This window comes from Macadamia integrifolia, chromosome 13 (genome assembly GCF_013358625.1).
Source record: "Macadamia integrifolia cultivar HAES 741 chromosome 13, SCU_Mint_v3, whole genome shotgun sequence".
In the NCBI taxonomy this organism is placed as follows: Eukaryota; Viridiplantae; Streptophyta; class Magnoliopsida; order Proteales; family Proteaceae; genus Macadamia; species Macadamia integrifolia.
In genome coordinates, this window is record NC_056569.1 from 2,253,796 (window position 1) to 2,280,505 (window position 26,710).

At 35.9% G+C, this 26,710-nt stretch overlaps 1 protein-coding gene across 1 annotated transcript; it reads right to left on the reverse strand.

The window, feature by feature from the left end:
• Positions 1-10,333: 10,333 nt before the first annotated feature.
• Positions 10,334-14,566, reverse strand: LOC122059953 (transcription factor MYB1-like). Its single transcript, XM_042623051.1, has 3 exons — positions 14,338-14,566; positions 13,915-14,044; positions 10,334-10,958 (listed from the first exon to the last, which is right to left on the reverse strand). The coding sequence occupies exons 1-3, from the start codon at positions 14,453-14,455 to the stop codon at positions 10,496-10,498; spliced, it is 711 nt and encodes a 236-aa protein (XP_042478985.1). The 5' UTR covers positions 14,456-14,566; the 3' UTR covers positions 10,334-10,495.
• Between the last annotated feature and the right edge of the window lie 12,144 nt (positions 14,567-26,710).

Below are 26,710 nucleotides of genomic sequence, written 5' to 3' on the forward strand. Positions count from 1 at the left end.
AAAAAAAAAGAAAAAAAAAAAATCAGTATTCTCAACTTGATAATCAAAGTACAAAGGAGTACCAGGAGTCCGAGTATAAACAGAAAACTAAAAATAACCGAGGAATGGGGAAAGTATGATCTCTCTAATACAATGAATATAATGGTGCTGAAACTCTGGTCGAGTCTTATTCATATTGTAACCTAGCTTGCAATACACAAAGAAAGAGAGAATGCCAAAATCAAAAGATACCCGAAAGGAATTTAGAACCCATATTGGAAAGGAAATTGAACCAGAAAATATTAACACTCAAATTACCTGGAACAAATGCAGAACAGAGATAGGCAATAATTCAACCAAAAAATACCAACAATCAAATAACCTGAAAAAAAAAAATGCAGAACAGATATGGAAATAATCATTTAGTGCATTATTCAATACCATTCTTCTCTTCCAATAGTCAAATTACTTATTTGGATTTTGGCTATGTTACAAAAGTCACTGATGCATTTGTAAAATGACAATTCAGAACCAATTCAGAATCAATTCAAGACAGTGAAAAGACCCAACCCAAATATCTAGTTCATGCTTCAGACAAACCAAATCAAATGATAAACTATGAAATGAATAGAAAATACATAAAGTAGAAAATGAGAAGAAAGATTGAGATGCAAAAAAGGTGAAGTTGGGTTGAAAACCATTTCTTTCATCTCTTGGTAGAGTTTGAAAGCAAAATCAAGAAGCCCGGATTTCACCAAGTTTGGTATCATCAACTCATACAGTGACATATCCCATGAGCAACCAGCTACTTTCATGGCTTCGAATATCTCAAATGCCTTACAAGACAGACCCTTGTTCAGGAACAATGTTTTTGAGTTGTCAGTTTCTTGAAACAACAGCTGGAAACCTCCAATTTTTCAGCCCTGGCCAAATTTTGAATCACCTGATTATATCAATCGATCAAACAGGAGATGGCTCTACCAAGATTGCCTCCTCGCCCTTCGGAATAAAGCTCAATGAGGCCTCGATTTCTCCAATATCCTTCAACGCCTGATTTATATGACCCATGTTCGGGGAAAAAAATGGAGTTCATCCAACTGGGTCTCCATTCCAGGTCCCCATTTCCATCTCTGTACAATCTCCACAATCTTGGTATTCAAAAGGGCTTTTTCAATCCCCCAACCACGACATGATCGTGGAGATAACTCTCTCTTTGATTCTCAGATAACTCTGTTGCTCCTGATACTCAGATAACTCTGTTGCTCCAAAGTATTGTTTTAAGGATATGCAAACTAACTAAATGGAGATCATTCAATTCACGAAATGCCATTTAATTAGGGGTCCAATAAAAAAACTTGAAGCATTAGGTGAAGATCAACTAGAGATGCATTAAGACAATGCAAGATTTTAGATAACCGATGTGGGACTATACCTCTATAAGTACTCTCTCTCCCCCATACATACAACTTTGGATATATAAGTTGAAATTCCACATTTTGCAAACATTTTCCCTTAATTCAGTTTGCAAAGTACATTGATTGTTCATCAATTCAGTTTTATCAAGCTCAAAAGTAAGTGTCATTAGTGTTGGTTACACTAAAAATTATTAGCCATTAGATTATGCCATTAATTTGCAGAACTTGATTAACCTATTTCACATTAAATCAAGAGGAAAATAAAGCTATAGTTTCACATAAAAAACTGCATTGAATAACTTTCAATTTTTTTTTGAAAACTCTTTTTTATCTCTATATTAAATAGTTTTTGAAAATAAGATAAAACACAATTAAAAGAAAATTAAAACTTTTTAGTTTTGTACCTTTTTCTCAAACTAAAGTTGTTCCCAATAGTAAATCAATTCACCAAAGGAGTGAATCAAACATATTGTCTCCTTTCAATGATTAAGGAGCCAAGGATTTGCCTCTCCAGAACAGTTTAACCTCCAAGCCACTCAAATGCTAGTCTTTATATCAGAGGTAGGTAGGATATATCAATGGCAAACAATTGAATTAGGTTCGTGGATGTAACATTATTTCTCTTTTAAATTATTTTCTTTTTGTCAAAATAGTCAAGGATCGGTGCTTATCATGAATAGGATATGATTTTCTAGAACAAAACAGCAAGAGAACTAGAAATCTGCGAAACATGTTAATTGGTATAAAACTATGGCTAGTTCCTTCTAGTTGCAAGGAAAATAAAGGGAAGAGAAGTGAAATCAAATTAATACAAAATTGAAAATTTTTGTAATCACCACAATGACGGTGTAATAACTCCAAAAATTTCAATAAAATCATGAAATTTTATTTCACTTTGTAATTCAATTTCTCTGATTTGACAAGTAAATATATATATATATATATATATATGTATATATGATAAGAGTTTTGTTAGGCTACACAAGAGAAAAAAATTTTTGGTCGAAAGTAGGTTTGGTTGGATGGCTGGATCACCGGACAGTGGACATCTCATGCAATTCAGCTTCTTCAACACCTTACAAGAACAATTGAAAACCAAATTAGACAATTATAAAAAAGAATACAACAAAAAAATTTACCCTTTCTTCCTTTTAAAGAGAAGAGAAATTGATCAGAATAAGAGAGAAAAGGAAGAACATACCAGACCTAGACCAAAATAAGTCTAATATAGTCCATCACCTATGCAATAAGAAGTTACTAAATGTAAATAACCAGGAATGAAGCATTGGATATGTTGGTACAGTCCAACATAATCATCAAATCAACATCAGCCAGTCCTCATTGGAGGAACCATGCATATTCAGTTAATTATACTAAATATGGATGGTCAGCCGGCATATATATATGATATATGATGGCTGCAACCAAACTAATTTTCAAATGGGTAGTCTCTGAATCAATAATTTAGAACTTTACAGATCATTTCCATGATTTCTCAATGAAACCTTTGACTACTGCCTAGAGTAAACAAAGATCTTCGTCTGAGAAGCTAATTAGAAAGTTACCTTTCTTGTTGTAGACCCCTTCATTGCAGATATACCACTTTTTCTTAATCTTAAAAATCACTTTCTTGATCTTTTCAAGAGCTATTTTCTAAAACCCATTCGAGACTTTCCTCCACGAGGAATAATGGGGATGATGGGGGCCAGATTTCGGTCTGCTATGTGGATTGTCAGAAATCTAAAGCAGACTTGTCTGGGAATTTGAGTTTAATGATCTTCTCTTCAAGGTTTCTTAACTGGTTTCTTTCTCTTCATTCTTTGTAGATGCTTAAAAGATAAAGGAAGAATGAATTTTTTTTTTTGGAGAGAGAGAGAGAGAGAGAGAGATGCGTTGTAGCCAAGTTGCTTGTTGAGCTTCAAAAGTCACAATCTTCATGGGGAACGAATCTTCGATCGGTTTCAAATTTGAAGAGCTCTCTCTTAAAGTTTCTCAAATATGTCTAAAATCTTTGATGCGTATATTTTAATGGAAAACCAAGTACTCCAACTGCTGGGAATGTGTCCTATCTCTTAAAAAAAAAAAGGTGTCCTATCTAATATAAGAGCTACATTCATGGTTTGTAAATGTGTATAACATGTGTATTATACATTTCCCCTTCCATTTCTGTCTCTAAATCTCTGTTGGAAGCCTTACACCAGTTGCCCTGTGGCTCTTTGCATGCGTTGGATGCTCTTCTTTGCTGAAGCTGCCTCACCATTCAACCGATTGTCTTGGATGTTTATACTTATCCTTTTGTTTTCTAGAGTGTAACTTTTCTTTATTTATAGGGAAGTCAATATTCTAGCTGATTAACAGAAGGGGGTAGCAAAGTTGGTGAGCAACAAACTTGGTTCGAACCGTAAACTCGGACGTTCTAAGTTTGATTCCCATTAGGCACACCTTGGGCCACTCACATGAAGATGGTTAGTACTTTTCATTGCTTTCAGTGAAAGTTGAATGTGGGGTTAGTATGTGCCCACGAGATTAGTCATGGACACCCATCGTTAACGAAAAAAGAGTTCTGGCTAATTACTTAGTTCGAAAAGCTCCATCTTTTTAATGAACGATAATCAGATCAAATTCCACTTCGTAGTTCGTGAAAATGTGTAATTCTCCAACAATGTCCCCAACACAGGTTTGTGAATAGATCTCTCTTTACCAAAATGGATGGGAGACCATTTCTCTACAACCATGCGCGCTCTCTCCCCCAGGAAGAGAGAACGCATACTAATTTTCCTTCCTTTCATGAAATACCCTTGTAATCATTCCCATTTGAACATGCGTCCATCACTTCATTCTATTGCTTTAATAAAAAAAAAAAAGAAAAAAAAATGGGATTAAGTTATTCCCACTTTGGTAAAAGCAACATCTGGAAGGTCATTGGGGTCAACACTTGTTTGGATAACGATTTAGTTTTCTGGTATCAGATCGGTATTGGTATCTATTGATATTGATATGATATCAATCTAGATTCGTCAATTTTATCCCTATTTTCTTTTAAGAAAAGTGGTTATAGGTTTTGTTTATTTATTTATATTTTACAATTTTACCTACTGATACCCAATCCCAAATCGGCCAAGTTTCGAGAAATCTCAATTGATATCGATATGATACAGTTGTTCCCATACCGATACCTAAAACCATGCTTATGGGAGATTAAAACAATTAAAGTGAATACAAAAAGAGGAATTTTAAAACTTATTTTGGTTTAAACTCGAGAGCAATGCCAATGTAGCTCCATGTGGTGGCTTTGGGTGGTACACTCAATCAGGGACATCAATCGGTCAGCTCGCGCTGGTTTTGGTTAGGCCTAATAAGCCCCCTACTTTAGAATCTTGCACTATGATTGTCCAGTTTAAGTAATCTATCGGTCCTCATAGGCTAGGCATGGTCTCATTTATAAACAGGCGGCCTAGACTAATCTTTAATTGGTTTACCGTTAATCGGGCTAAATGGGCCTTAAATAGGCTATTAGGTCATTTTATCTCTAAACTGAATTAAAGATATTGGGCTGAGTAAAGGAACTCTAAACAAGCTTTAAGCAGACTTTAAATGAGATTTAAACATATTGGGCAAAGTAAAAGGGCTCTAAATATGATTTAAATATACCAGGATGACTAAAGGGGCTCTAAACGGAATCTAAACATGTTGGGCTGAGTTGGGCTCTTATGCGATTAGTATCAGTCAGGTGACTGTCTGGCCTGACCCTTGCACTAGGAATATTGAGTGACTCTTATTCGGTCCGTGCTCAAGTGTGGCACATTTAATAAACAGGCTGGGCCAGTCTCCAGATTTCTCGATCAAGCCTACAGTGCGGGCCTGGAATTGACAACCCTACTCAGTCTGCTGCATTAGTGCAGAAGGAGAAAGATAGGAATGCAAGTGGGATGAAATCAATCAGACAATCAGTTTTGCAAACAATAGAAAAGCAGGTGATGTGGTGATGTTTTCTGTGTCTTAACCATGGATAATTGTCCTTGTTCTAACTCCTGCTCATACCTGACAGCAGAAAGGAAGAACAAAGCCATTTTAGCTCCAGCTGGCGGCTTGGGATGATACACTCAATCTACCTGCTGCATTATTGGAGTAGACGGATACCCAAAATGGTTGAAAGCAACCGCAGTATTGTAAGAAAACTCATTTTATTTGTCGCAAACAATGGAAGATCCAGATGATATGTATTGTCCCTATCTTAAGACCCATATAGATTTGTTTCTATTTTGATCCCCATTCCTCACCATCTTAGAACTTGTGCATTGCAGAATAGTAGTTGATTAGTTACTAGCAATGGCTTCAACTTCTTTGCCCTATCTCTTTACATTCTCAAATCTCATCCACATATTTACTTAGTGGTAGCATAGAAAAAGACACATGAAATTATCATTTGTCACTGGTGTACTATCATTCATTCTCTCTCAGAAGTTCATTTCATCCTACTTTGATGTTTGATGACAATGAAGGTGATCTACACTGATTACAACGTCCAATATCTTGGCATTTGTCACTATATGTAACGAAAGAAAAGTGCGCTATCATCGTGAATTCTTTATGACCATAGAGTCACTTCCCCTAATCAGCTGTCAAGAAAATAATTTGTACTTCTTTACAATCTATAATGGATTTGATTCATGATATGCCTAAAGATGCTGTATGATGTGTTTCAGTGTTTGTATTAGAAATGTGGACATCATCTCTAATGGTTGAAGTTCCCACACACTCTTCCATGCATATAGTAGAATCATGCCATGGTTACAGATCTAATTTTACCAATTAGGTTTTCCTTTTCTAATATATGGTCCCTACTACCCTAATGGCATAACTTTGAACAATAATGGAGAGTTATCCTATAGCCCAGGTTTTGTCCAGGCTGGTCAGGCACCTTTCAAAGATTAAAAAAGACAAAAAAAGAAAACAAAGTTGTGAGGAAGGGATAGGGATCCCTGAGCTGACAGAGGGGAGCCAGGCAATGGGTAGCACGGGACAGAGTTTATAAGAGAGAGAGAGAGAGCATAGCCTAACCTGTATATGAGAAACTAGTAAACAATAAAGGTGCAAGAGAGGTAATGATGTGACAGCAATATATAGTCGACTACTACTACACAGGGAGCGGCAAGTAGTCCACTATCCATTGTATAATAGAAGTGACTGGTAGATGATAAGTTCATGGAATAAAGCACAGCGAACCCAACACTTCACCTATATATGAATGGCCATGGACCTCTCTCGAAGCTGCTGCTGCTACCATTTTATATCAAAGATCACTTGCAGTTGCAGGTGTATGGCCATGGTCCATGGACCTCTCTCGGAGCTGCTGCTAACATTTTAGTGTAGAGAGATGCACTATGATTGCTCCCACTATTGGTGGACGCAGAAATACCAAGCACATACTTCTCATATATATATATATATATATATATATAGTAATACTCTTTATAGACAGTGGTCCTGGTTATTTCCATTATACATCATATGGGAATGGGACCATGGAGTTCTCCGATCCTTTGTGGTGCCATTTTATGTTTATGTTATAAGTCATTACAGTAAGTTGCACTATTATTGGCTATTGGCTACTAGAACTCAACTACAAGTCTACAACTATAATAGAACACAAGTCCATATCAATTACAAACTAAATGATCATCACTACCCTATTGCTAGCCTTATTAGTACTACATACTACATGGAACTACAATGTTAATTATATTTTTTATTTTTTATTTTTATTTTTTTATAACGACATGTATCAAAGGCATGACTAGTCCCATAGATCCATACTAATCCCACAACCGCAATTGTGATTGAACCAATTTCACTTATTAATATTCAACATGGTCATATTCAGTTTGAGTTCAGGTCAATATTAATTTTAGGATAAAGTTTGTTTTGACCGGCTAGTGAACCTTACCATGTGATCCAACAGTCTAAAAATTGCGTCCCCCATCCCACCTCTCATGGCCTTGATCGTTGTTCCCAATCATCATGTGTGCAGAAAAACTCTATTTATAACTTTTGAATCTAAACACAAAAAGTTACATATATATATATATATATATATATATTTTTTTTTTTTTGAGAAAAAAGTTACATATTCACCAATAATAAAATCTTACATAAATTACTATTGTCAAACTTACCAACCAAAATAACCACTCTAACCATTAATTACTTTAAGAACTTTTCTCCTAATTTTGTTATTATCCTAACTTTACATTATTAATTTCATTTATCAATTTAGGTCACTTCCTGTCCTTTTGTGTTAACAGAAAACAAAGACTTGTATCAATCTTTTCATGTCGTATTTGGCATATGATCTTGTTCGGTGAACCCCTTGTGTGTTATAGTAGTACAGTAGTGTAGTAATAAGTGTGCCAATGAACTTTTAAAAAAAAAATAAAAATTTGTGTATTATTTCAACTGTATCACAAACTACATGGCAATCACCTTTCACCTCACGGATATCAGTTGAGTTTGGGATATAGGGTTGTCAAAAATAGACCAGATTGATTGATCAAATTCGTTATTGGTTTGATATTGATTTTAAATTTTAGAAATCCTAATCAACCAGACTGAGCACGATTGATCAAGACCATTTTTTCCTTTTTTACATTTTTATATTTTTAATATAAAAAATCAAAACCGGACTAATAAGGGACCATAGAAAGAAGCCAAACCAATAATCAATCAAAACTGAAATCAACCAAACACCTTACAGGTCAGGTTTCAGAACAAATAATTAAATTGAATAATGCATTTTTAGTGGCGGTTTTAATTTATCATCTCTAATAATTAACTTTTAGATTCGATCTGATTTTTAAAACCATAGAAAGGACCATTAGAAATAAGAGAAGGGAAACCAACAATGTGCTGCACCAAATTTTGACATATTCCTCGTCCCATAAGTTCCCCTTCCCCTTCTGGTCCAGTAGTTAAAATGAACAAATCGTTAGACCTGTGGCAAGAATAGCAAATGAATCTGGAAGTCAAGTGTTTGGTATATGTTACCTTCATTCCGTTTTCTGTTAGAAATCAGGTTATATTAAGGTTCTCTTTAGTATGATTTTTATTTGTATTTATTAACTATTTTTTAGAAATTATTTGTGACATAAATTATGGACCACAAATAGTATTCGTTTGGTTACTATTTATAAAATAGATTATATAATGAAAAAATAAGTTTCAGTTTAAGGCAGCAAAATCAACATAAATGATTTGTTGCCACAAATCACAAATAGCTTGAGAGTAATTTGTGATTTGTGATATATTCTAATTTATTATAAATAGAAATAAGTGTTTTATATTATACCAAACACTTGTAAAAATATAAATCAAACCAAAGAGAGCCTAAGAAAAAGAATATACAAGGCAAAAAAGCTGGGAAATCCCCACGACATAAACGAAAAAGCATAACTGCAAGAAGTGAGTCCCCTACCTTTAGCATTGTCATCACCAAGGACTCAACCAGCATCTCATGAATCAATATTTGGGCCTAGAACTAGTATTAATCGCCATCCCTTGATTAATATGGGGAGAGAAATCAACCATCAATCACAATCAAAATGCTTGTTTTTGGCTGCATCCTTCGCCAAGTAGTCTACTATAGGGTTTGCCTCCTTGAAACAATGTGTGATTTTCCACTCAATGAATCTAGATAAAAAAGGAGATAAGCATATTCTTGTGTAACAAACCATGAAATGCAATTCTACTGAAATAAGGTGATTATCGCTATCAGATCTAATTCTATCCATAAAGGGTTCCATTTTTTATTTTTTTGTATCCATTGAGAGTTCACTCACTTATCTTTAGCATACCGAATCCCTTTGATGATACTTCAAACTACGATTATGAAATTGGTACAAATGTCCAAATACATCTTAAAATTAAATAATACTTTCCCATCATGATCATGTAAAATACCCTTCTTTCAACTTCTCTAAATGTTTAGGTTTCTTTAGCTGTATATTTGAAAGGAAGAGGGGGGGGGGGGGGGTGTGTGCATGCCACAGTACGCTATCAGCATGGATCAATAAAAAGGCTGGACACAAGAGATCAATGGGATATTTTTCAAATGATGAGGAGATGATGACACAGGTTGAACACATTGGTGGATTGGGTACGCCATCAATTTTCAGTTAACTAATGGCATGGACCAATCATAAGGCTGGACATAAGAGAATATATGAATCTTTTTCAAATGAGAAGAAGAAAGGATGACGACGCAAGATGAGCACCTTAACCATACAAATATAAGGCCAAAAAATTAAAAAATTTTTTTTTTCTTAATGGTAACTGTCAAATTTGGGAAATCTGATTCCACTGAGGCTGAATGGGTGTCTATGACATTACCATAACAAAGCCAGGAAAAAGGAAAGGCAGGGTTAATGAAGAAGGTGTCACTATGGCTGTGTTTGGTAGCCAAGAGAAAAAGAAAAAAAGAAAGAAAGGAAGAAAAACATTTTTTTCTTGATTTAAGAAATTCTCTTTGTGTTTAGCATGTCCTAACCAAAAGAAGATTCTTTTTAAATTTCAAAATTCACCAAGGAAATGGTGAAACTTTCTTTTGTTCAAAAAAAAAAAAAAAAAAAAAAAACTTACTATAAACACAAAAAAACATAAGAAAATATAAAAACTTTTCTTTCCTTTTTTTCTAATGGTAACCTAACATATATATATTTTTTTCTTACCCTTTTATTTCTTCTCTTTTATTATTTTTTTATTTTTTCTTCTCTCTTCTCTCTTCTTCTCTTGGCTATCAAACACAGCCTAAAGACACAAGATATCATATCTACTCTAATAACACGGACCAGAGAGTCAGCAAAGAAAACTAGGCATTTCGAAGAAGTTAAATCCATTAATATGGAAGGGAGTATTGGTATTCACGGGGTGAGGATTAATCTTTAGCTCAATCTTTGACTTCTCTTCTTTCCTTTATTTTTCTTGATTGGGCCTTGTCTTGACTAATACATTTGATAATGAAGGAAGAAAATAAAGAAAATAGTAAGTACAAGGCACTCTCCAGATTCCATCTTCACCAATCAATAGTGACAGAACATGACGAGAAATTAATGGCCACTACTGCCACCTAACGCACCCCACAATTCCATGTCCATATCTTGAAGCCATTCATCAACCCCTCCAAACAAGTCATCATCCTCTCTCACAACCATCTCCTTGTTTTCAACAACTGCCAAGTTTGTTGAGTTTGACTCCATCTCTTCTCCTTCTAATAACAGGTTCTTCCAAAAAGATGAGTTTGCTTCCTTCTCCTCTTCTCCTTCTTCTCCTTCTTGTTCTTCGTCTTCGTCTTCTTCTTCTCCTTGTGGTTGTTGGTCACCTGAAGAAGACTCCGAGTTCCCCCTCGACCACCGGGAATTCGTGGCGATGCTAACAGGATCATGGAGCTTGTGTGTAAAACTTGATGTGAGCTTGTGCTCTGGTGTAAGCTTCTTGCTCAAGTGAGAGTTCCAGAAGTTCTTGACATCATTGGCTGTTCTTCCAGGAATTCTTCCTGCAATTAGAGTCCACCTAAGCACATACCAAGACGGAATATTAATTACATTTAGACATTTTACACACGTGATTATCGGAATGACACCTCTCTAAGTGTATTTCAATTTGCAATCTTCTTTAAATGTTTCAGTACCCAAAACATTTAAGTCAAATAAAAAAATTAGATTTTCAAAATAATTTGAAAACATATTTACTATAATTGTCATTATGGCACACATCTTTTGAGCATGTCAATGTGTAAATACAAAATTCTACCCATCAGTCACATACATACATATGAAACATAAAATGACCACTATACCCCACAGAGGCCACTTCCCAACAAAAAAACTTGCACAAAAAAAAGAATACAAATGTTTTGACATTTTTAGAGGGTGTCAATAACAAAAATCCCTTTTACATATCAACACTTGATGATGCATGTTGGATATTTCAAAGAAAATGCTTTGATTTTGCAGTTGATAAAACTTTAACTAATTGGCAAAGACCGACACTTTAAACTTAAAAAGGTTCATGAGTTCAACTCTCTTGAGGCCCACCTATTAAAAAAACACTAACTAATTGATAAATCAGGTTAAGGTTTATGGGTATGGGCCCTATGGTGGCTGCCAACTTACAATCTCTATTGTCCATTTGTACCACTAAATAATTGGCATTTCAATGTCATTTAGTGACCGAACCCCACAATACTTTAACAAATTTATCTTTTTCTTCTTGGTAGGTAGGAAAAATATTCCAAACAATCCCACAATTTTATATGATAATTTCCTCCCACCTCCAGAGGACCACATCTCACATCAGAGCCTAGGTTTATGAGCAAACTAGGGAGATAGTGTGTAAGAATGATTCCTTATATTCTTTTGTAATGAGGTGTGACTGTGATGACATCATGGAGAAAAATAAAAATATTCGTGTTCAAAGTGGAGCCTGAAAGAAGAGAGAGTGAGAGGAAGAGAAAATATTAATTATTAATTTTCCAACTTCAAAGTGGAGCTGGAAAGAGAAAGAAGAGAAAGTGGGAGTGAGAGGAGGAGAAAATATTAAGTATTCATTTTCAAACTTCAAAATTGGAGCTGGAAAGAAGTGAAAGTCAGATGACACAAAAGTAAAGTTTTCAAAGTGAGGCCGCTAATAATTGTCCTCAAAGAAAAACCCCTTTCCATTGTTTGGTTTTCATCTTTTGTTTTTTTAGTATGCCAAAGCCACTTTCTTTGAACACTTCAGAGTATAGGGAAGAGATGGTAGAAACGTATATAACCATACCACTCCACTGAAGAGATAGGTCATCCTTCAAAGACCAGTGAAACTAGCAGAGTATCTGAAAATTTGTAAGCCTTTTTCATGTTTGGCTCTGGATGATTATAGTAAGTGAGTAGTTGAAGGAAACACCATGAAGTCTTGAAAATAAAAATAATTAATTATTCTATTAGATATTGCTCAAACTCAATCGACTCACTATTTATTTGAACAACGAATAAAATAAGGATCTTTTTAGGACTACGGTGAACGAATTTCCAAAAGAGAGGGAGGATGGGATATGATTCCTATCCATAGAGTGTAGAAAACAAGTAGTCATTAATTCCACGGCTAAGATGACCTAGGGCTGGACTTTAGAGAGATGAGCCAAATCTAGAAGGATGTTGGCTGTTGTCCCTTCAATCAAGCATGTTTCACCGTGCCATGAAGGAAAACCTCTCCAATAAAATAATTAAGGGAGGCAGAGAGCTAAGAGGAGAGAACGGATCAAGTCCTCGTACATGAACTATTCTCGTACCGGACTGATTAGCACAGATAAAGTTCACCCAAAAATAAACTCTGTGATGAATTCTATCTGGATTGAATAGATCAATCTGTACAAGAACTTGACCCACATTCCTAAGAAGAGGGGTGTTAAGAAAAGAAACACAACAGGAAGAGGGCTCGTGACTTTGAGTTATGACCCATTTGTGGTTCCCGCGTGCCTATGGTGTTTATGAAGATAAGGGAGAGAGATGCTTTGACCTGTCTTTGTTGGTAGTTATGGATTTCCGTTCTTGGTACAACTGTTGTTTATGGCATCATATTTCGCAATAAAAGATTCCAAGACCTGCTTCTATATTTTTAATTGGCCTGGATCCCACAACCAGCACCAGTCAATGACAACACATGTGGCATTAAGAGGGTGAGAATTCCCCCTTCCCCACTCCCCCACTCCCCCCCTCCCAACCTCTATGGGGTCTCTGGTAAGAATCATTTTTTATTTTTTTTCATTTTTAAGAAATAAAATCCAAGACTCTAAAAACTCTAGAAGACAAGAAGATGATGTTGATGATCACATGAAGTTAAACAATTTCACATGCAAAGACAACAATCTCTCTACTCGAGTTTGGATATCCTGCACGTACCTTTATCTGTATATATGTATCTCAGACCAATACTAATTGTTTCTTTTAGTTTCATAAATATGTTTCTCTCATTTATGTAAATGAGAGCTCACCAGATAGATAGATATATATATATATATATATATATATATATAAACTATGTAAATGAGAGAAAATGAGACAAGTGTTGGCCTCTATCTGCAGTATACACCCTTTTCCTGACTTTTCATATTATTCTCAGTAGGACCCAGATTGCAACTATTACTTGGAAGGAATTGCTCATACCCAAGTGGGCTTCATTCCAAAGTTGATCTCAACTGCTTTTTGGATTGCCCCTAAAATTACTCCAAGGCTACCCAGCTCTTCAAAGTTCAGTCTTCCCTCAAAACACTAAAAAACAGATGTATTCGATGCACGAGGCTCCGCCTGTACGAATTCCAAATAGAGAATTACGCAATTTTAACTTCAGAACGTTGAGAGGCTGTTTCAACCGCTTGCTTTAACACCAGGTCTCAACATTCTTCCATCAAGACACTACAGCAAACTAATTTGTATACACACAAACACACACACACACAGAGAGAGAGAGAGAGAGAGAGAGAGTGTACCGGTTGCCCAACAGCCTATGGAGCCTGATGATGAGGTCAACCTCATCAACTGCAAAGTCACCTCGCTTGATGTCCGGGTGGAGATAGTTCAACCATCTCAACCTGCAACTTTTGCGACATCGATTTAGGCCTGCAAATCAGAAACACGGTTATCTCATCTTCTAATCTTCCACTTTCTTTCATTCTTCACCATGAAATCAACTTTTTATTAATAACAACTAGCTAGAAAGAGATAAGAAGAAATTACAGCAAAAAACAAAAACAAATAAGAGAAGGAGAAATTGATAAATCAAAAGTTTAGACAAAGACGTTAACAAAGAAAGAATGAAAGAATTTAAAAATGAAATCAGAATCCAGATGGGTTTGTTTGATTCCAAATTTAGACGCCCCCTAGTGCAATTTAAAACTTGAAGGAGTTCTTGCCTGCCCTTGCAGGGATGTGCCTCCATTTCCCTTCTCCATACATCTCTACGCATCTTCTGAGTAGCTTATCTTCTTCTTCAGTCCAAGACCCTTTTCTAAATCTACTTACACGACCCATATCTCTGATCTCTGATCTCTGATCTCTGATCTCTGATCTCTCTCTCTCTCCCTCCAAGCTTATACAAACTCAGCAACAGGCCCGAGAAGGACGGGACGACACTTGAGAGTTCTTACTCTCTTTATATATATATAACACCACCTTTACACCGTCCACGTGCCTATCTAAATCAACTGATGCGACGAATTTCCATTGCCCTACATCTTTAACTTCTGGTGCAAAGAATGTGATATTCAGCTTCGTTTTTTTATTTTTTTTCACCGTTCTAATCATCATATCTTTCAAGTTTCAACCAGCTACCTACCAGTCCGTGACCTTTTGCAAGCACTGACTCACGCACACTGATATTTAATTCTTTTTTCATTGCCCCTCTCCCACGCACATACATATTTTATTTTTTTATAGGTAGGGCAAGAAGGGTTGAACTCATCGTCTCTTCGTTGTGAGGTTTTAGTTTTTACCAATTAAGTTAGCTTTGAGAAAAGATTCTCGACAATTAATTAGATATTCAATTAATAATTCACAATTTGGGAAGACCTAGGGATACATGCTCATGTATTGTTATGCATGTATGGAGACCTTCCAGCCTTTAGATCATTAATTGGGCACCCAATTAGTTAGAGAAGACCGAAATGCTCCTTCGAGTAATATACACATTTCTTAACAACAAAAATGAAATAATTTTATGGGCGTGATTGCTTTGGCCCACCACTAGAGCAGGGACCAATAAAAATACGCACAACATCATCAACATGAGTCAAATGTTTTATTTCCCAAGGAGTGCAAATGGTAATTCCATGTGGGGGTGTAAGAGCTTGCATGCATACAATTTGATTTTTCCCTAATTTCATCTACACGACCCCTTGAGACACTACAAAAATGTTTTCACAACAATTCAACAAAAGATAGAAATCTATTAACACCTATAAAAAATTACGAGACTTTTGCCATTGAAAATTTATTAATGCTAATAAAATATGGATATATATGTGGTTATATTGTACCACCGCTTAATAGATTAGTGGTACATGCATATTATGTGGCTATAACTTATAGCTACTCAAACCAACATTTACTAGAGGTACATTTTTACCGCCACTAATGGTTTGAGCTTTAATGGTGATACAAAAATGCTTCTCATAAATATATTATTTTAATTAAAACTAAGTTGTTGAAGTAAACATTTAACAGTGGGTTTAAATTAATGAAGTGAATTTGAAATCGAAACTATTTATCGAGTTCGAATCGAGTCGTTTACACCGAAACTATAAAACCATTTAGTAAATGGTTCGGTTTTGGGTTTCAAGTTCTAGGCCGATTAGTTAAACGGTTTGAAACTGAACTGAGCCGTTTAACCCGTTGGTTTCAAATCGAATTGAAACAGTGAAAATTGAACCATTTAAATCTTCAAAACCAATCCGATTAGCCCGTTTAAAGATTAAATAATGTGGTTGTAAAATATCATTAGTATCTCATTTGATTCAAAGATTGAGGGCTACAAGCCTACAAGTAATTCTAGAGATAACCTGCTCATTGTTTTGAATGCCGATTAAATTAATCCAATGCACTAATTAGAATGTATATTGATGATAATGCAATTTTTGCTTATACCATGGTATATTAAATATATATTTTTCAATATTATAACACATTATTTTGGGGGAGGGAGAAAAAGAAAATCTCTGTTATAAGCATTACTTACTGACTTGTTAAATGCACTTGAGACTATTTTCTATCAAAATATTTTCTTGGGTAAATATCACTCTCCTCTCTAAACTATGGAAAAATATCAACTTGACCCCACATCTTTTTGAAAATATCACTCACCTCCCCTACAAGAATAATATTCTATCTAACTACCCCAACCTTTAGTTTTTGCCGTTAAGTCATATGAATTTTTATCATAAAACCCAAAATACCCCCTAATTGTGAAATGCCCAAAGACGCTTGATGAAAACACATTCTTCTCCTAAAAGATTCAGCATTTCAGCCCTACTCTGTCTCGTGTCAAGGCCACCATGGGGATTGGAGATGGTGGTTACACACGAACAGTGACCTTGTCGGTCGTGGCGATGGTGGTTCTGCTCTCTCTCTCTCTCTCTCTCTCTCTCTCTCTCTCTCTCTCTCTCTCTCTCTCTCTCTCTCTCTCTCTCTCTCTCTCTCTCTCTCTCTCTCTCCCTCCTCCTCTTTTTCAACCCCAAAATCTGCGTAGTCTGCAAACCCATCTCTGTTCTTGAATTTTCCGCCCGAGAGAGCTAATTTTGATGTTGCCGTTATCATTGGAGTTCAGAAGAAAGCCCAACAGAGGATTAATAAGATTCGCGACTAGTTCATCTCTAAACGAGTTGGAATTTAGATTTAAACAAGCACCAGAAAAGAAGCAGATACTTTGATTCTCTCTCCAAACCCCATCTGACGAGAGAATAGTAAATGTTCTTCAGGGATGGCAGATCCAAACCCCACATCTCTTCTTGATCTCTGTTGCAAAGGATATCATTTCCCACCACAATATGACTGATTTTGGTCGAAGGGAAGTAGGTCAGAACATGGGTCCTGACCCAGCTTTCTGCCATTGAAACGCTAGAAGAAACCTCATAAAGATGGGTTTCACTCACAGACACAGCAACAGGAATATCCGTGTGAGATAACCTTCAAAGAACCATGGGAGATGGATCAAGTATGTTCAACGGTTCAATTGATTCTTGACCTGCATCTGCAACAAATACAGAGAAATGAAACAGGATTAATTTGAAGCTAGAAAGAAAGCAATCCATCAGGCAAGACGGAGACACATTTGAGAGAGAGAGAGAGAGAGAGAGAAGAGTAGAGTTTTGAGACTTTGCTTACCATTAAAGCCCAACAGAAAAAGAAGGGAAAGGATGAAAACCACCATCTTCGACATCTCAGATAGATGAGCGATGTGCTTAGAAAGAGAAGAATGTATAATATCACGACTCTCAAAAGGGCTACTGCATTTGGGTTCTATAGAGAGAGAGAGAGAGAGTAGTCCTTCTCTCGCATCGATGGAATCGAGCTTTGTTATTTTTCGTCCTTTTCTTTTCATGGAAATCGAGGTTTGGTTTGATCCTTGCTTGGCTTGCTGCACCTAAAATCCGAACATGAAAGAACAATATTTTGAAGATGAATTGTAAATTTACTCTTCTTCCACATTGTTTTCAATCTTAAATTTTGTGGATGTAATGATGTATCGCCTCCAATCTCCGTCCGAAGCACCTTATCTCCTCCCATAAATTCCCTTATGAATGGATCCACCAACACGGTAGGGTTTGGCAGTAATCATCCGCCACCGCCGATCAGCCAGGGCACCTCAGGTTCACTGTGTAACCACCGTCTCCAACCCCCATGGTGGCCTTGACACGAGACAGTGACGGGCTGAATCGTTTAGGAGAAGAATAGGTTTTCTTTAACACCAAAGGGTTTGCGAAGCTGGCTTGGAGGGGGCATGAGACTCCGCCTTAGGAAGCGAAGTCTCGTAATCAAAACTTCACCGCTACATAATTTCTTGGGGATGTAGAAATGCAACCCTAAAATTATGCAGAAGATAATGGAAAAACAAAACAAACAATGCACACGAATTTTACGAGGTTCGTCAAGGTTGCCTACGTCCCCGGTGAGATGAGATCCTGCTTCGCTATCAATGGAGAATAGGGTTACAGCGCTCGTCCTCACACCTCTCAGTATTACTTGCATTGCAGAGAAAGAAACCCTCGCTACAAATATATATCGAAAAAACCCTAATCCGGAAAGTACACAATTGCCCTCAAATAAAAAATTCGAGCAGCCCCCCTACACCCCCTGCTATGCAGGGGGGCTTCCTGCCCCCCTTGCAATCCCCACGGCCCGCTAACCGGCTAGCGGGATCGCCGTCCTGCCTGTTTAGATGCTGCACCAGTACTCCCTGGATTAAACTGCAACGGAATACAAGACATCATACACCAACAGGGGACACCCACGTGAGGTTCACTAGGGCTCAGAAGCTCCCGATTCGTACCTGGTGCAGAGGTCATGTACGAGCTCAGGGGGATTTAATCGGCCTAAAGTCGGATACCCCTCCTGTCTACAAAAAAAAAAAATAATAATCATAATAATGGGTTTTCGATAAGGGTCTCTTGGGCATTTCACAATTAGGAGCGTATTTTGGACATTATGATAAAAATTTATGTGACTTAACAACAAAAACTAACGGTTGGGGCCGTTAGATAGATATTTTTCTTGTAGGGGAGGTGAGTGATATTTTTAGAAAGGTGTGGGATCTAGTTGCTATTTCGCCATAGTTCAAGAGAGGGGAGTGATATTTACCCTATTTTCTTTTGCTTAGTTTGGTTATTTTAACAAAACATAATGATTTGCATTTCACATTCTTAAGATTGAATCGATTATCACCGAAAGAAAATTTTAATAAATATGCGAATAAACTAGCAAACCGATTGCTAACCGTTTAGAAATCATATGGAATAAATCGAAATCAAAACTGTTTAAAACCGTGAAATTGAAACGGTTTAAAAATCGTGGAAACCAAAACAGTTTACTAAATGGTTGCGGTTTCAGAAAGTGCAACCGCTTAGTAAATGGTGCGGTTTTGGTTTCAGCCAAAATATATGTGAACCAAACCGAATCAAAATGTTTAAACTGAAACCAAACCTATTAACACCCTTAGTTTAAATAACCTTCGTGAAATATTATAGATACTAATGGTCATAAATCACATATTAGTTTAACTAAGGCCCTCTTTAGTATCATTTTTCTTTTGATTTTTGTTTATAAAAATAGTTTTGGTTGCATTTGGTATCATTTATAGAGCTTATTTCAATTTAAATTTTTTTTGATAAAACACAAAAACCGAAAAGAGATCAAGAGTCATTTATGTGTTTTGGCCAAAATTGATTTTCAATAATTTTTGTGCTAAACTTTAATGAACATGTGCTTAAAATCCCAATATCGAGGGGTAAAGTACTCATTTGCTTTGTAATTAAAAATTTAAGCCCTTTGTTCCCTCTTCTTCCATCCAAGGTGGAAAAAGTGAGTTATAAAGAAAATGGATGAAGGGAATCTCTTCACCCATTTCTTCAAAAAACTATTTTGCACATTGAGATACTAAACTATTTCTCATAAAAAAATAATTTTTATCAAGTAGTTACCAAAACATTTTTATGTTTTGATAAAAAGTGGTTTTCATAAATGTTGTTGTTAAATAGATAAAAATCAAAAGAAAAATGATACCAAAGAGGGCCTAAAGTAAATGATATTTTTCGGTAAATAGTTAAAAGTAAATAATTGAAATCTATATTTAGTGGCGGTTTTCAAAACCGCAATTAAAGATAATATTTATCATGTGTTTTCTTGAATTACAAAAAATATAGTATTTTAATTAACAAATAAATAGATAAAGACAACATTTAATAGAGATTTTTTAAATCAGCCTCTAAAGATAATATATACCAGTGCCACAAAAATAATATCATAATTAACAAGTAAGTGGTTGTGTGTACCTCTCTCCAGACAAGCATTTCTGAAAGGGTACTTTCCTTCTATAAATACGAAGGACATCTAAGTCATTTAACTTTTTAGCATAATTGGACTCAAGATACTTTCCCTCTATAAATAGGAAGGACATCTAAGCCATTTAGCTTTCTAGCATCTCTCTCTCTCTCTCTCTCATATGTTTTCTTTTTTATCTCCCTATGTTTTATACATCACAAATGTTTTACTGAAAGACTGAATTGTCCCGAACAAGCCGATCTGATAAACGAGCTGCACAACAACTAGAGGAACATGCACATGACTATTTCATTTTATATGCATGCCAATTCTTTTATACTTATTTGCACCATAGGGGATGTCTACGATATTAAAGAAAGTGACTTATGGTATAACTCAGTCCCACTGTCTTTCTTAAGGTACTGATAATTATGGTCGTACAACAAACTCTTCTACAATGAAGTAACATTACAATTTCATCAACAGAGCCATCAAATAAATCAATTCATATATATTTTTATGCGACCAGAGACATTGCTATTAAAATATCAAGGACACTAAATAACTTATGTGAGTTAATTATTATCCTTAGAGTTAGCTCAATTGATAAAGACTAACACCTCACAATTAAGAGGTCATAAAGTTAGTTGAGAGACAATATTCTGTCCGATTACTTTAGTTCAGTATCATTTGCCTAACTATCATGTCGAATAGGATTTACTTTTCTTCAATTTGAAAATGTATAAGTTGATAGAGTTAAGCCTTGTAAGTTGTGTCCCCCCCCCCCCCTTCTTTTGGTACTTTCTTATCCTTCGATTGATTTAATAAAATATAAGAAGCTATCCAAGGATTTTTTTTTTTTTTAATATATGAGAACGTTTCTATCCTTAAAAAAGGGTTAATCCTCCTACCCCCAAAAGTATGTTGCCTTTTTTGGACATTTTGTGTTCCAAAATTTCCATGGAATCATTTCATTGAATAAATATGGTATTTACATCAACATTACATCTATATTATATTAACAATATGCTGTCGACAACGTATGTACCAGGGCAAGCAATCATCTTAAAGAAGGCTAGTTGAGTTGAGTATTAACTTTATTATATTTTTTACCAAATTAGGTAGAGGAGAAGTAAAATTTTGGAAACTGGTACTTCGGAGATTTTACGTTTCAAAACGGGGTGATGGACCATAGAGTGATCTCACAGTTGAGGTGATCTTGAGATGTGTGCCTGGGTCCTCCCAGCTATGGGATCACTCTATGGTCCATGGGCTCTATGAAGAGGATCCAAATCCTAAGTTTACATCTCCTCTACATAACAAGATAAGCAATTTATCAGGGTTATTACTCAACTCAATTAGGCCTTCTTGAAGACTATTGCTTCCTTAGTTGATAAATACGTTGTCGATAAAGTGCAGGATTCCAGGATTCAATTCTCCTATCTTCACTTTATACGTTGTCGATAAAGTGAAGGAATCTTTAGATGACAAATCTGATTTTGCTACATGGCACGTCAGATAGGGTTGAAATTCAATAGATAGATAGATAGATAGATTTGAAGGTCCCCGCCGAAGTGTCAATTAATCTAAACCCAGATGAAATTGGTTACATAATATAATAAATAAGTCAATAAAAAATTTAAATTAACAAAAAGATGGATAAATTACCAAAATATTACATGAGACAAATTAAGAGGCACGAATAAACCAGGTCCATCAAAAGAGTGTCAGGTAAACAATATTGTTTTCGATTCGAAGAACCAAAAGCTGTCAATTGTGTGATCAATGACCCGCAGCCACATTAAACTGTTCTTTTATATTATTTTTTAGTAAAATAAAGGAAACTGTTTCAATCATATTAACCTCTAAGTTGAAGAAAATTTGGAATAAAATTCCTATTTCGCCTTTATCTTCTATGAAAGTCCAAACCCATATCATTTGTTTTCAACAATATCTAGGTGTGTCAAGCGATCGGGTCAGGTCGGTCTCTGTCGGGCCATATTGGGCTCAATCAATTTCTGGGATTACATCATGAACGTCTATTTAGCTAAACAGGCTTAGCTAGTGCGGACATGGTACGGTTAATAATTAGGTCGGTCGGTCTCGGGCTTTAATCAGATTACCATAAACGGGTCTTAATAGGGCCTTAACCGGACTACAGACCTATTTAACTTTAAACAGATTTTAAACGGATCCTCTTTAAAATTGGTCTCTTAAATGTGCTTGAAGATGAATACTAATAAAGTGAGGCAAAGATGGGCATAGCAAAGAAAAAGATCCCATAATTAAAATGAATTAAGCCAAAGATGCGCAAATTAACTAAATTACTAAAGCACTCGATCTTTAACCCACGAAACTCAAACCGATTAAACTATGCCTATATAACCCAAGTTTAGTAAGTTCAAATCAATTAAACTATGCATAAAAAAGATGAATGTTCATATAACAATTACAACCATCTCAATTGTACTTATCAGATACCCTTAGGACTAAGGATTATGCTTAAAGGAGTTGGTTCAAATAGGGCCTGTAAATGTGTCAGGCCGATCGGGAGCCCGTCGGACTAGGTGGTTACACCGTGTACTACCTATTTATAAATGTGTTGGGCTCAAGCCTGATACGTTTATTAATAGGTTGGTCTAGGTCGGGCCATAAACGTGTCAAACTCGATTGGATCTACACGTGTAGACTTGGAGTCAGGCCAGGCCGGTCTCGATCGGGCCTAACCTGGCTTTGCGGTTTGAAACCCTTGCTTCATGAACGCCGGTTTACTTAAACGGGTCTAGGTTTGGTGGGCATGTTAGGTTTTGTAATCGGGTCGGTTGGTGTCTGACTTTAATCAGGCTACCTTAAACAATTCTAAACGGGCTACGGACCTACTTAATTCTAAACGGGGTTTAAACATGCTCTACCCTTAAATCCTTTTTTAGGCGGATGAAATGCCCTTCCGGTCATAAGATTATCCCTTTCCATATTGCCAAAAGGGCTGATATCATCTTGTTTTGCAATTAATTTACACTGTTTTAAAACCATAATTAACCCACTTGATTAAATTATACCACAGAAAAAGGTTTAAACAAGAGTTTTTAAGTATTGCAGCACCCACCATCTTTCTTCTGCTCCTAAAGTCAATTAGCACAATAAGTAGAGAAAGAGAAGGCTTCATGCCTAAGGCACACACATCCAATGCATCACTATCTCTAAGGCCCAGGTAGGCAAAGCTCAGAGATAGATGGGTAGATGTATTTTCAAACACAGCTTGAGATAGATAGGTAGATGCGTATTTTCTTATTCTAGAATTTTCCGATGTTGTGTGTCTTCCAAGAGTATAAATGGTTGAGATCTTCTGTTTACCGAACTCAAAAAATAAAATAAAATTGATGAGAACATATAGATACCCATGTAGTCAAAACACAGCTTGAGACCGTTTGGGGATGGAAGTAGCTGACCGACCATGCCCACTTTGTTGGATGGGTTTTCACAAGAAATGCATAGCACACATAAATATTTACCGTAATTTCGATCCATTTCATATAAAAACTTAGTCTGAGCTCTTAGGTAATTTAAATATTTGAAACCCTTCATGACTAATCAATTAGGAGCATGGATTTAGTTCTTGGGTATTGGATCGATATTAATCTGAGTCAATACTGATCTGATTCTGACCTTGATCTGAATTGATCTTTTATTTTTATGATTTTACCCTTGATTCGATACTAATCCCCAATTAAACATTGGTTAGGTATCAATATCATCCTATCAATCTGATCTGACAGATTTAATACCAATACTTAGAACCCTGATTGGGAGGAAATCATTTTCAGAAGAAAGATTCCCATGTTGTCAGTGTGAGCATCTTTCTTCATACTCTCTCTCTCTCTCTCTCTCTCTCTCTCTCTCTCATATTATGTGGGTTTTCTCCAATCCTACTTGGTGTGGTGTGAGAGTTCCCCTAACACTGGTAGGGTCTAAATCCTCTCTCTAGTTTAATAATATGTGTCAAAAGTCTCGACAATGGCTCTTCTGCCTCAAAATGTTTGGCTTGCTGGTTTTAAGGATAGATACTAAATTCTGTCTTGTAAGTCATAGGTTTTAATTTTCTCTAGTCAGTCCAATGGCAAGGGCCGACAGTTCCAGATGAAAGTCGAAATGCTACAATTATAGTTGGACAACTTATCTCTAGCTATCACCACTTGTGAGGTTATTATTTCTTGTTTTGTTTTGGACACAGAAGACCTTGGCAGCGGACATTTTGAATTGGTCATGTTCAAATTTCAAGCCTTAATCCAATCGTATGGTTAATTTTGCATTAGACATTTTTCTAGTATTTTTTTGGAGTGTGTGATTCTTGCGTCTAGACAGATGATGTTTTCGTGGATGTTTTCTTGTGTGTTCTTATTGATGTACACATACACACACACAGAAACCGTATATCTTCACAAGAAAAACTTCTCTAGTTTTAATATATTCAAATATTTAAATTGTTCAAAGATTTTTTTTTTTTACCTAAATTGACAACTTAAGTATACGAGATCTACTTTTTACTAAAAATGTTAACCATAACTCCTAGTACATTTCTAAAACTATTTGCAATATAGATGTCATTCTTTTTCTTTTGTATTTCAATACCAAAACCTATATGATCAAAGGAATAGGATTTGGGAGTGGGAGTGGGAGTGGGAGTGAGGGGTGGGCTTCTACCTCAGCGGCAGGTAACTAGGCAATTTGATCTAGCACAAGCTCAGGGTAGATCATGGTTCAACCCACCCCCCATTCCTTATCGTTATTGATATAATTGTAATAGTTAGCAATTACTAAAAAAATGTGGTTCAATGAACTACTTTCGGGCCCTTTGGGTCTTGGTTTGATCGTCGGTGGATCCTTCGACTGATTCCTTGTGGGTTTCTAAGAAAAAGGAGAGAGGAGAGAGGAGAGAGGAGAGAGGAGAGAGATGATAAAGTTTCTCAACTTGAAGGAAAGAGATATCTAGACAGATGGTCAAGCTTATCAGTTTAGAAGTTAATGTCAAAGATGGGTCAGGGAAATCACTTGGAAAAGTCATAAACATTTGTTAAAAGTATGCCCCACAACCCAGAAAAGTGGATCAAACAATGTGGGTCCAAAGATATTACACATATTAAAGGAACCTTGTTGTTTCCCTAGCTAATGTCAAAACCTAAGTGCCCACGAAGTGGATTATACAGAAAAACGAGAAGCGAGACAAGTACATGTGGACCCTCAGTTACTATTAATCGAAAGAAATAAAAGTCTAATACGAAGTGTTGTGTCATAATATCATCCATCTAAGTTTGGCAGACTTCACATGAGTTACGTAAGTCAGTTGCATAGGTAAGCCATAAACAGTTCCAAGGCGGCTTATGTGAGGGACGGTGCTGGCAGCCATGGCCCAACTCACAGAGATGAGGTCAGAGATGGAAGGCACACAGTATCTTAATAACTACGTCTCGTTCAAGCTATTTTGTATGCAGCTCTAGACATGGACAGGTCTGGATGAAGACTAGGTCAAAAACAAAATTTCTGTCTTGGGACTTGGTTCCGTTCTTCTTTGATCACTTGTCCTTCTTCAAGTCGGACTGAAAATAAACTTTGATAACAACTACTTAACGCTGTTGATGAGATAGTTGTGCGATAAGTCCACATTTAGTAGATAGTTTTGAGTTCAAATCTCATGACTGGTTTGGATTACATGGGACCGCAAATATTGTAACGTATGAATCTGATTCCGATTTTGAATTGAGATTAAGTTTTTCTTGTGAGTGAGATTTTTTCTGTTATTATTTTTTGTGTGAGGGTGAAAGAGGAAGTGAAAGAATGAAACACAAGTATTATCTTGCATTAGGTTGGACGTGATGACGTTCCATCTATCCAAGGAAGAAGGGAAGATACTACGATTTTTTTCTTATTTGACATGGCAAGTTTTGAGGTTAGAGTATTGTAATATTGTCAATTCACCTTTAATTGGTGAATTGCTTTGTAATCTAAGAAAAGATTTTTTTTTTGGTACCCTCTATATGATTTTAGGGAGGAGATCTTCTGACCCCGTTATTATTATAGTGAAAATTTACTTGAACAAGATCTCATGGTTTTTCCCCTTTAATCTCAAAAGGTTTTTTCATATTAAAATTAGTATGTATTTTGATTATCGTTGTGCATCTCCATTAAATTGTATATAAGTGTGAAAAGATTATTTTTCCCAACACTTAACACACTTGGACAACTCATTTAGGAGCCATGATCCTTCAATGTATATCTTATTTTATGACTCCTAACACCTAACACACAACCCTACCTAACTTTCTAGGAATTCCATCCGAGATGACAATAGTGGAATGTCTAGGTTCAATAGCATAAGTGAGATGGTGGAGTACGTACATCATGAATTGGATGTGTGTGTGTATGAGAGAGAGAGAAAGTTGCTAAAGGCATCCATAAATCCTGTCTTGTCTTTATCCTGACTCTTTATTTAAATGGTCTTAGGATAATTCAAACCATTTCTATTTTGTCTTCAATCCTAGCAAACATGTATGATTCCTACATTAGTGCGGGGGCTAATCAGGGTATATGTACAAACATTGAACCTTGGTGGTTAAGTAGTCATATCGTCATCCCTATGTAGGTGTAAGAACACACAATTAGATAGGAATCTTTTTTTCATAATTTTATTTCAATTATATAAACTTTTTCTTTCATATTTAAATTAATAAAATTATGTATGGAATAACTTACTTATATATT

Bases quoted from the DNA above. Each gene is read 5' to 3' on its own strand.
- LOC122059953 (XM_042623051.1), bottom strand. From the start codon at position 14,455: ATGGGTCGTGTAAGTAGATTTAGAAAAGGGTCTTGGACTGAAGAAGAA. The intron at 14,045-14,337 runs GCAAGAACTCCT...TCTGATTTGCAG, and splicing joins GCACATCCCTGCAAGGGCAG to GCCTAAATCGATGTCGCAAA. The intron at 10,959-13,914 runs GTACACTCTCTC...GTATGTGCTTAG, and splicing joins CATAGGCTGTTGGGCAACCG to GTGGACTCTAATTGCAGGAA.